Genomic DNA, 12,266 nt, shown 5'->3' on the forward strand with positions numbered 1-12,266 from the left:
GAGCAGTAGGCACACATGCTTCTCACACTCTCCCATCCCTTTAACTGGCTCCCTTCCCCTTTCCCAGTTAGATAGCTTTCCCCAGGTAGTGATCCGACTGAGAAAGGGGTGTGGGGGATGGATGCTCCTCTTCCCTTTCCTGCCAGAGGAAGACAATGATCAAACCAGGAAAGGGCAGAGGAGGATCCACCACCACCCTCACAGCTTTCCAGTCGCATCGCTGTCTGGGGAAGGCAGTGATCCGACTGAGAAAGGGGTGGGGTTGGTGCATTCACCTTTTCTGGCTGCTCCCTCTCTCCTAAGATTTTTTCCGGAGAGGAAAATCCCAGGGAGGGGGAGGAGTGCTCACGCACATGGCCTTGACCTCAAAAATAGTCAAAGCCACTAATGTCAAATGTGGAGGGCTAACTACAGTCAACTCATTGGAAGGAGTTCCAAAGCCATAGGACCACTGCTAAAAAGGACCTGTAATGTGTGCCACCCTACCCACTTGACAAAGCTTAGGCTTCACTGACTTAGTACATATAGCTACCCCCCAAATAGGTTCTTTCTAACTGTCTTTAGAGCATTATAGTGATAAGCACTTTAAAATGGATCTAGAAAGGGTCCAGCAACCACTGTATACTGCACAGATTTAGTGTTATATTCTTTGGTTGCTCCTCACCGCCACCAAAAAACCAGCAACTCTGGAAACGGAAGATGCATTCTTCATGAGCTGAAGCTTCTGAGCAGAGAACCCTATGTAAACTAAAATATTGTAATCAATTTCAGATACTAAACAGTGTGTACAAAACTGGAAAGTTCCTGCTTTCTTCAAATAAGGGAGTAGCTGATGAATGGGCCAAAACTGATAAAAAGTGCCTATGATTAACATCTTATGCTTGTACTGCTATGATTCTTTAGGAGGGCTGCAACCCATCCAATGCTGACCTCTGTCAAGATCAGCAGCTTTTGCTACCTATATTATAACACACAAAAGTATAAAAATAACAACAACAACAACAACAACAACAACAACAAAAACCAGAGGAGGAGGGAGAGATAGATTGAAAGGGGGGAATATTATAAAATATCATGTCAAATCATTACATCACAAATAAATACATATATTTTTCTGCCTACTGACAGATGATCAGACATAGGTCTAGATAGAACTCCTTCAGGTGGGTGTTCCATGCCATGGGCACCATTACAGAGAAACACAAATTAACTTTCTGAAGGTGCTTGAGGGAATACTCTCATTTGGTCACACCAATAAACTAGCACAAAACAGTGCTTAATGCTGAATGCAACTAGGCATATCATGTTGCCTTCCTCCCCTGTTTTCCCTAAGTCATTTTGGTTTGGATGTGGTCTCCACTGTATTGTACAGCATTTCTTTAAAAACTACTAAAAATACATTAATGCATGTGATAACTTACCTTAATGCAAGGTTTTGTGAGAAGTCATCTTCCTTTCTATTCCTGTCTTGGGCCTAGAAACTCACTTTGGAAACTTACTTGGAAATTCAAGGATGAGGAAATAGAAGATCTACAGAGTAATATAGAACATCCATTGAATTATCATTTTTCAGTTCTCAAAATTAAGTATTTTGTTTCTGTTTGTGTTTAAACCATTTGATTTTTCTCTTACATGGATATTCTGTTTTTCTTCAAGTTTCCTTCACCAGAATGGGATACGGTGACCCCAGAAGCCAAAGACCTTATCAACAAAATGCTTACAATCAACCCTGCCAAACGTATCAATGCATCAGAAGCCCTCAAACACCCATGGATCTTTGTAAGCAACTTCTACTTGAGTAACTGCTATATTGCCCTGAGCAGCCAAGCCAAAATACAAGAGTTTTATGAATTTGTAATGATTTTTCACTTTTAGGACCTTTTTTTATTTGGGAAAAAACAATTTTTCACAGAAAAATGTAAATCTGTGCTAAATACACTGTTTTATGTTTGGAAATGTATTTTTGAGCAAGAAACAAGGTGCTTTTGAACAAATGATTTTTTTTCCACATCAAAAACCTAGAATGTGAAAAAATCTCATGGCAATTGACCATTTTTCAATAGGGAGTGTTGATACATTAAGATACTCTTTAGTGTCAAGGTTCAGTAAGGTTATGATTATTCTTTACAGCCCTAAACATATCTAATGGGTGTTCCTTGTCAGTTATGATGTGGATATTTTCGTTCATACATTCTGAATTGGAATGTAACTTCCCTCTTTAGTATTTTTGTCTGTAACTCCCTTTGTTTAGAATCTTGTTGACATATCAACAACCCTTAAGAAATGGTTTATATCATCTTTGCTTATTGTGTGAGAACTATATAGTACAATGGCTGGGATTTTGGATTAGTACTGGGGAGACTGAGGTGCAAATCTCTTTTCAGCCTTGAAGGTAGTGAGTTATCTTGGACAAGTCACTCTGCCTTAGCTTAATCTACATGACAGAGTTGTTATAATAAAGCATGGGAGGGGAGAACCACATGCACCACCCTGATTTCCATGGAGGATAATTAGTGTGTGTGGCTTAAGAAATCACTTTGCAGAAACCTTACTTTAAGAAGCATTTTTATATTTATAGTCAGAGAGCAGCAATTATAATTGGCAAAATGTATGTGTCTGTTGTTCTTTGGATTGCAAACAGTGTGTAAATTCACATATTGAATGTGAATTTTCAGTTGTAATATTTTTGTTTTGTTAACTGAAGTTGTATGGTTACAGATACTCTAAAATTCTTTATAGACTTACTTGAATGAAGATACAATCCTTTTAAACACTGCAAAGAGCATAGTATAAACTAAAGGCTCTCACATTTCTGTCTGGTCATCTCAAATGAAAAATAGTTTGAAGTGTTAGGAGAGTGCATTTGTAAAGTTGCTGAAGCTGAATCCGTGTGGTGGAGAATAGCACTGTTGTTCTGATTTGTAATGCAAGAGTTTTAACTGAAATTTAGAAACAGTTCCAGAAAAGATCATTTATAAGAAAGCATAATACTGAAGACTATATTGAAACATCTGCTTTTTTCTTTTCTTTCAGCAACGTTCTACTGTTGCTTCAATGATGCACAGACAGGAGACTGTTGATTGCCTGAAGAAGTTCAATGCAAGAAGGAAGCTTAAGGTATGGAAGCTAGCTATTCCTTAGCTCACTGATTTTTAAAGTGTTCAAAAACGTCTTGTCTCAGTCATGGACAGAAGTCACTTTCCCTATCATTTCTTATTTCCTACCACATTCTCCTTGGGAGAAGATAACTGTGAATAATATGGAACAGCTGACTGTACTACAGAATTCCTGGAGACATTTGTCCTGAATTCATTTTATGGACCCTCTTAAAGGATGTCATGACTGAAAATCTAAAACCAACAACATATTACACATTTATGTAGGTCATTTTGAACAGGCAAATTTAGGATCTTTTAGCTTGGGGTTAGGAAGCATGCAGCCCTCCAAATGTTGTTGGACTGGAACTTCCATCATCCCCATCCAGCATAGCCAATACTGAGGAATTATAGAAGTTACTGTGCAAGGATGTTATTTAGCTTGTTCATATTAGGTGTCTGAAAATAGAAAAGAGATTATTTTGTTTATCATCAGGAATACTGCAGAGGATATTGGCTCATTGTTTTGAATATATTTTCAGGGTGCCATTTTGACAACTATGCTGGCTACAAGAAATTTCTCAGGTATGTTCAGTGTACTATATTGTTCTCAGTGTGTGATCATTGTAACCAAAGATTTTCCCCTGTGTATGCAAAATAGCTTATCTGTTTTGTCTGCATGCCATGTTTAAGTAATCTAAAGTATTTATCTTTATTTATCTGTTTGTTGTACCTTACCCCATTGTAATAAGAGATGAATTGGGCACCTTATTAATTCCCTTCTTCATCTTTACTCATTTCTTATTTCTTTTCAAGCTATAGTTGGTATACACTAAACATCATGAGATGTTTAAACATCTTATGGCACTGTTTAGGAATATAACTAGAGGACACTGTTTATACACACACAGACACACACACTTAATAATAAATTATCTTCTATTGCAGTTATGAAAGAAAAATAGATTTAATTAGGTTTAATTTATTTTGCATTTTTCTGACTATTCCTGCTGGTTTCTTCAAGTATGCTGGCTTCTTCAAGCTGTATCCTTCAAATAGTTACCATTTATTCCTATGGAGTCCCAGATTCAATCTCAAAGATCCCCATCAATGGCTAAGAAAGACGTCTGTTAGATATTCTGAAAAGCTACTATCTGTCAGTGCAGATAATCCCGAAGTAGATAGAAGCATTCTTTGTTTTTAAGTTAAGAATGGCTCTTGAGAACAGTGTTGTTACTAATTTTGATGAAAGGAATTAATCTTATTATTTGTGTGGCAGTCTGCACCCCTTTGCCCCATTTTTTTTTTGTGCCTCAGCAGGCTACAGGGAATGTTGGGTGCTGTTCCTTCCTGATTTAGTGATCTCTGTCATTTGAGGATCATGTACCAGCCATGATGACAGCCAAATGTAAACTATATACTTATGCCACTAGTTCCCCATGAGTAAGTGAAGCATGTTAAATGAAGAACTGAATTCCTTGAAGTTCATGTGGCCAAATCTTCACAGTTTTTCACCATTTTGTAAACATTGTCAAAAGACATAGAAATCCTAATGAAATTGTCAGGGAACTACCTCCTCCTCCTCTTCTTCCTTTGCCACTGCTACTGTAATGACATAGTAGAAGTAAGAATATTTATTTATCAGCTTTCCAAGGCTCCTGAGATGATGCACAACAGATAAAAACAAATAAAAATATTATTTAGAAACAGATCAAAACATTTTTTCAAACTATTTTTTAAAATAATACAATTACGGTATACACTGTCATTCTGTATGCTTGTTATACCTTTCACATTTCCTTTCACAAAAATAAAGAATAAATTTGATTGGTTTACCCATTTTTTTTCATGACTCAGTATAATCTATTTGTCTCATTCTTTTTCATTGTCTTTTTCATATTTTTTTTTCATTTTCTTGGCATGGCACTGGTCTGCATCAATTAAGATATCCAGTTATTGTGAGGCCATCTAATTTTGATTTATGTCATTCATCATAATTTTGCTCAACAGCATGCTTTTTATTAACTTTTCCGTAACAATGTATTTATAAAAGTGTTTTATTTTTTCCCTTTTTGTTCTTCCTGTAATGTGGAATGTATGTTTCTTGTGAGGTAAGCCCCTCAGGAACTAAAAGGATTCCCCTCCCTTCTTCTTCAGTTTCCTTTGCCTGTCCCAAATCATCCTGTTCTTTTGTATGCTGTCCTAGGATGGAATTGGATGCTATAGGGATTTTGTGACATTGCCACACTTTGTGTTTCCGTTCCACTGCTCCATTACATTGGCTGTCATGCTCCTTGTACAGGAACAGAGACCCATAGTGGACTCATAGTGCAATGGCATTATGTCACAAATGTACTACTAAACATTACCTGGCAGGGAACTCAGACTTGCTGTTGATGCTCCCATGCAATCCAGTTCCAGCCTTAATTCAATTTCTTTGGGTTTGATTATTTATCTCTTGAGCAAGCTTTATTTAAATTTCTGGCCTTTTACATTTGAAAAATTGGCACAAATGTCACTCATACTTTTCATTCTCAGTATACATAAGGGATATGTAAAGTATGGTGTTGAAGCTAATATTTGTTAGAAAAACTGACACGTTAGTAGAAAAACTGGCATTAACCTTCATCCACAAGAATTTTAAAAAGTTGTCAGTAACTTCTCAAGTATTTTCTGACCTTATAGGAATTCAAAGAATAAAAATGCCTCATGTCTACAAATGTGTTTGTGAGTGTAGAATGAAGGCTATTCCACAATATCCAAACAACCAGAGCCAGAAAACACTTGTTCACATGGGACAGCACACTTGTTTTGAGTAGCTGACAGACCTCCTTTTCTGAGGAGTAAAAGTAAATAACCTAATTTCTGTGGCGCAAACTATTACCACTGTTATTTCCATCTGGGGAAAAAACCTGTTAATTCTAACATTAGGAGACAAACATTAATCTAGAAGGAAAACAGATGTTTTTGTTTATTTGCATGAACAGATAGGATTAATGTATGTTGGAATAATATTCTGTTTCGACAAACAAATAGTTACTGCTGAGGGACATGATTCCCAATTAAGGGTCTTACTTTGGCCAGGCTACTTAACCGACAATTATAACATATCACTTGTAAGGAAATTACCCACATATGGTACACCATTTCCTGAGTTTTTTAATGGTTATTCTGCTATAGTAGTAATGTGTTATAGCATATTCTGTCAAATGAGGCTAACAAAGATAAGGTTTTGGTTAGCAAATCTTCTTTGTACTCTAACCTAAAGGGGTAAATTCTCCTACACTTCACCTGCTATGGAAATGAGATTCAGATAGTCTTGTAACCACACTATAACCAAACTAGGCTTCCCATGTTGTAAGGACTAGCTGTGCTGGTAATATGCAGGTAAACGTCTCACTTGAGAAGACATTATATTTTAGCACTGTGGCACTATCCCTTTCATGCCACATTTTTCTGATTTATTTGGCATATACTGCCAGAATGGACATTCACTCTGATTTCAACCAGCTGTTCATCAGTTTATAGATTTGTGACTGATGATCCCAAATTGGTTGTTATTGCTGTTGTTGTACAATGGAATTTAACCCAAAGAATGATCAAAAACTGATTCAGCATATGCTCATTACATCAAATGCAGAACACTACAGGCCCACCAAGTTTAGTTATTAGTAAAGTTGTCATTGTTTTCATTTGTGCTTGTATCCATTCATTGTTTTTTTTAGTGTTTAAAAATATATGTGATCCAGTTGTCCTAACTGCTGCTACAGCACAATGCCATTGTTAGATCTGTTGCAAGGACATTGTAAAAATGTAACTTGATTGTTTGGGGTAGTTATGCAGACTTAAACGGTTTAATATTGGATTGCCCATTTTTTTCCTGAGGGGAAAGGATTTACGCATAGAATGAAGTCATTAAAGTGAATGAATAAAAACTTTGTAATTCCACCCATGATTCATACTTGCACATCCCTCCCTATCACTTCATTACCCATATGAGGTGATAAGTGATGCAAGTAATGTATGCATATGATTTGCACATTCAAAATCAGTATTACAAACCTCGGAAAAGGAATTTTCAAGTAATTCATGCTTGAGGTATGTGCATAGGCTGCCTAGAGCACACATGGACCTGCATAGGTAGTGTCCCCACTTTCGGAATGGGCAGGATTCTCAGATGGTAAGTGTTTCAACAGAGCCTCACTTTCTCAGTTTTCACAGTGGAGCAAAACTACAACATGAACAATTCTTACTTATATCAAGATGATTATCTTTTTGCTTAAATGTGTTGTCAAATGTATCATACCTAAATACATTTAGACCTTGAGATTTTTGTTTTTGTTTTTGTGTACCTGCATCATATTCTGGAGTAAGAGTCTTATTTTTAGCTATGCATACTTCTGTATACAGTAACAAAATATTGCAAAATGTAGAAATGTAAAATAATATGATACAGTAGTTCCTCCATATTTGCAGGAGTTAGGGGAATGAGACCCCTGTGAATATGGAAAAATTGTGAATAACTCCACCCCTCACTCAGAAGCCAGCTAAAGGGAGGGATGGGTGGGAGAAGAGGAGCAGGAACCCTTACTCCTTTTTTCCCACCCTCCCATCCCTTTAACTATCTCCCTCCCCTTTCCCAGCCTAATTGCTTCTTTCCCCAGGGGGTGATCAGGAAGGGAAAGGGAAGTGGAGCCTCCATCATACCAATTCCCTTTCCCAGCCGGATTGCTGCCTGGGTTGCTATTTCTGGGAGGCATGGAGGCTCCTCCTTCGTTTGCCAGCCCCATCACCCTTTGGGCAGCTCAGGGCACGATGAGGCAGGCAAAGGTTCCTGGGGGGCTAGAATCATAGAATCGTAGAGTTGGAAGAGACCACAAGGGCCATCCAGTCCTTGCTGTGCAAGAAATCTCAGTCAAAGCATCCCCAACAGATGGCCATCCAGCCTGTGCTTAAAGACCTCCAAAGGATGGAGGCTCTTCCTCTCTTTACCTGTCCCATCACCTCCTGGCCAACCCAGGGAGCGATGGGGCAAAAAAAAAAAAAACAGATCCTGGAGGGATGGAGGCTCCTCCTACCTTTCCCGACTGGACGCAGCCTGGCCAGTCAGGAAAAACACAGGAGTTGGCTCCTGGGCTTTTTCTCCTGAGGGAAAAAAACCCAGGAGAGAGGAGGAGGAGGAATGCCTGGGCTAGCAGCCTTGACCTTGCGAATAATCGAAAAAGCAAGTGTCAAGGCCGCAAATATGGAAGGTTGTCTGTAATTGGATATAGATTATCAAGACAATTTGTCTTTATATTCCAACTGAATTTCTAATGAGATATATCATGTGTGCACAATCTTGCAAAAATTGTTCATACAGTGGGCCCTCCCCTTACATGGATCCCTCCACATAAGGTGAAATCCGTATGTGCCATTATTTCTTCCGGGGTGCGCGATGGGCTATTCCGGCATGGCTTTCAGCATATGCTGAAAGCCGCGTATGCCGCACCCACATAAAATGTGGGCGCACTATACAAATAATAATTCCAATAAAGTTACCTAGGATAGCAGCTGAGGTCTTTTTGAAATCATTGGTACTAAAGTGCACTATTAAACATTCATCTCTCTTTAATTCCAACTTATCACTATCTTTTACTGGCATATTGCTGCATACAATTCAGCTACTATTATGCTGATCTGAATAGGATTTAGATACATTTTAATGGAACATACATGCACTTATCTTACTCTGGAAATGTCTTCTGAATTGTAAGGAAGCTACAAAATGTTGTCTGGCATTATAAAGTTCAATACACATATTTTATATAAAAGAACAAATCAGTTTTTTTGTGCTGATTTCAGCCATATGGTGTGACATAGTCCATCAGACTCTTTTTGACTACATACTATGCACGGATATGACTTAGGACAGTAGTGGGTAACCCTCAATTGTCTAGATGTCTTGATATATCATTCCCATCAGACTTACTCAGAATGGCCAGTGGTAAGGACTTGCGAGAGCTGTAGTGCAAAATATCTGAAAGACTAACTGTTTCACATCCTGGTTTATGCTATAAAATGCATTGCCTCTGTGCAGGTAGGCAATTAAATGCATATGATTTAAGGTCTTGATCGCATTGATCAGTTGTTCTTTATCTTTGGTCTTGTCTGCATGGGTGAAAAAGCCCATTCCCACTCCTCCCATTCTGGTGCCATCTTGTTCATATCGCAAACCCCAGTTCTGGTGTGAGCAGTTTGGAAGATGTCTGGCACATTCTGCATCAGAACCAGGCTGTAGTAGCCTTAAAATGGAATAAATAACCTACTTATTGCTCCAAATTTTCCGGGAAGAGCCCACGATTCCCGTGCCATGGCAGTCTGCATGGACATCCTGCTGAAACATCAGCTGCATCCACCACAGGTCCCTTGTTCTGAGGCACCCAGCTATGTGAATATCACTGGGCGCCTCATTCTGACATCAGAAGTGAGCAATCTATGTTAGCAGTGGACGCATCAGGTGATGCAGTGGAATGCCCATGCAAACAGCACCATGGTGCAGGAACAGAGGCCATGGTATTGGGAGCTGCTCAGAGCAGTTGCAGGGCCAAGATATTCTGGGCTGCCCTTGGAGTGTCCTTGCCAGTGCAGACAAAGCCTTTATCCTTAATGCAAGAAATAATTAGGATGTCAATAATGTGTTTTCCAGAATAGTACATACCTGTTCCCTCATCCCCATGTTTATAAGGTAATGTGTACAAGAACATGAGTATATATGCAGACAGACAAATTATTTAAATATCAATTGCCTACTTTGTAGGTACTGCATCATAAATAGTAATAAAACATTGCCAGTGCAGTGATCATGTGCCTAATATAGATAGAAAAAAGATTAAATTGAGGAATTAAAAACAGGAACAGGAAAACTGTATAATGATTTGTTAATGTCTAAGGTATGAAAACCCAGACTGATACTTCCAATGGTATTAAATATGAGAAAAAATAAAAGCAGTTATTTCCTGTTTCACTGTATGTGAATTTTGACAGTTGACACTGCTTCTTTCTATTTAATTTGTAGCAGCCAAGAGTTTACTGAAGAAACCTGATGGAGTGAAGGTAGGCTAGAAATGTTGAGGACATCTAACAATATGTCTCATTCACTTTTCATTACTGCGTGCCTTTCTTATTTCTATTTAATTTGACACTGAAACAACTATTCCTCTTCGTTAGGTGTTCATTTTTAAATCAATGCTTTAATAAATTTGTTAGTCCTTTGTTGCTGTTCATAGAGCAGTCATTTTGGAATGATGGAACCCCGCTGACCTTGACATTTTATTTGTCAGAACACTACCATAGAATTTGGCAGCCCTTTAGCTACACTCTGCCAGAAGTAATGTGGGTGTATTGGCAGAAGCCAATGAAGTTAAGATCTCAGGTAACAAGGTCAGATCAAATAAAATATTTTTGGAAAGAAATAGAATGCATTTGTAATTTTCATATGTGACTTGCAGCTTCTAAGTGCATAGTCCTAAAATTCTATAGGAGAAGAGATGCTATACAAATTTAATGCCATAGGGTACAACTAAACAAAAATGTTATCTCTTTTTCACAGAATAATTGTTAAATTTTACAAAAAGCTTTCCATGTATCATTAGAAAAATATAACGTGTGTTTATTCTATTTTGCAAGATTTCCTGGAATATGTCTGGCTTCAATTTTTATCCTTGTGATCCCCCACCCATGAATTTGATATTTAAGTATGTGTTTCACTTTGTATTTCTCTTTGGATTTGTTATATGTATATGCTTTTGCATGTCATCGCAAAGCACTCTAGTAACCTAAATCCAGCCAATCTCTATCAATATTATCCAGAAGCAAGATGATTCTCCTGTGGACCCGCCACACATCCAAAGATTAGCTGGACCAATTTCAGTATAATACTTGATGGACTGAGAAAGCAGAAGTCTTATAGTCCTGCCACCATTAAACCCTGGAGACTTGTGTTTGTTGGGTACTCTATGAAAAGATATTGTCCAAAGTTAATCTACTGCTTTCCATTGGAATACAATGGCTGCTTTTTCTAGTCACTGTTGGTGACCAGTTCAGATGGTTTGTTTTGCTCAATGCCATTTTCTCTTGCAGGTCTGTAACCATGTTTGACAAAATTGGTCTGTTTAAACAGTTGTGTTGATGATGGTTGTTGCTGACACTATAATAGCACTACATTTTATGACAGTTTGCTATGCTTTGGGTTCGGGGTTCTCTTCTGCGTTCATAGTTCTGTGGAGTGGTGGGTATAAAGTATCTATCTGAGCAGCGTGCAAGTGTATGATACCCTTCTTATGCAGGGGATTTTACCACATCAAAAATATTTTCCCCTTCCAGGATATTAGCCCTTGGTTTTTTTTTTAAAAAAAAACAAAACAAAACAAAAAATACTGTTCTCCATGCATTGATACTTCAAATCCAACCAGTCACATTTTCTTCTTTTCCTTTCTCTCTGACTGGTCAAATCAGAAAAGGAAGTCCAGTTCGAGTGTTCAGATGATGGTGAGGATCTTTATCTGCCAGATTTTTCCTCCTATGAAACGTTCACACTTAGAGATTAAATCATTGCGTTTAAATCTGTTAACATAATGCAGGAAGTGGCAAGTCTTTCAAAAGAAGGCTTGTGACTTCTGCATCAGTTCAATGTTAGATGACATCCTGAATTAATTATTCGTAATTTTTCTAGAGCAAAGTTATAGACTGTACAAATATCAGAGCTCAGTATATATAACTTTAGCCAATGCAGCAATCCTAGTATAATAGCTTTGTTATTTGAAAGCCTTCCATATATTTGGTATGATCTCGAGTTTAAAACAGATGAGATTTCTAATAACACAGTGTTATGAGTATCCAAAAATGCTTAGATGCTTATAAGAATCTTACACTTTTGCAAAAACCAGATGCTGTATTTATTAATTACAGCATTAAATTAACTCACATTCATAACGTACATTTTCTCAAGAAGATTTCCCTTTCTCATCTATAAAAAGTAACAGTTTTTGAAGCACTACTTTTATCTTTCATTTCCACACTCATCTAATTTTAATATTAAATAGTGAAATTCTCACATGGTGAAATGTTAGGGCAGGAGGTACACATTTGCATACATTTAACTACAGGTAAAACAGCCAGAACACATATACA

The 12,266-nt window shown here is 37.7% G+C and overlaps 1 protein-coding gene across 24 annotated transcripts in view; it reads left to right on the forward strand.

Annotated features, from left to right (window-relative positions):
- Nucleotides 1-12,266, forward strand: part of CAMK2D (calcium/calmodulin dependent protein kinase II delta) — a 172,340-nt gene that overhangs the window by 122,142 nt on the left and 37,932 nt on the right. For 13 of the 24 annotated variants that reach the window (XM_089525911.1, XM_089525919.1, XM_089525920.1 and 10 more), the window contains exons 10-13: nucleotides 1,657-1,779; nucleotides 3,034-3,117; nucleotides 3,638-3,680; nucleotides 10,153-10,190. In XM_089525911.1, the coding sequence (XP_089382037.1) occupies nucleotides 1,657-1,779; nucleotides 3,034-3,117; nucleotides 3,638-3,680; nucleotides 10,153-10,190 (288 nt within the window). Of the gene's footprint in view, nucleotides 1-1,656; nucleotides 1,780-3,033; nucleotides 3,118-3,637; nucleotides 3,681-10,152; nucleotides 10,191-11,591; nucleotides 11,625-12,266 lie in introns of all 24 variants that reach the window. The other 11 variants (XM_089525907.1, XM_089525915.1, XM_089525916.1 and 8 more) reach the window with 1 other exon arrangement.

The sequence above is a fragment of the Sceloporus occidentalis genome, unplaced genomic scaffold (genome assembly GCF_023333645.1).
Source record: "Sceloporus occidentalis isolate IW3139 unplaced genomic scaffold, rSceOcc1.0.p SCAF_5, whole genome shotgun sequence".
Lineage (NCBI taxonomy): Eukaryota > Metazoa > Chordata > Lepidosauria > Squamata > Phrynosomatidae > Sceloporus > Sceloporus occidentalis.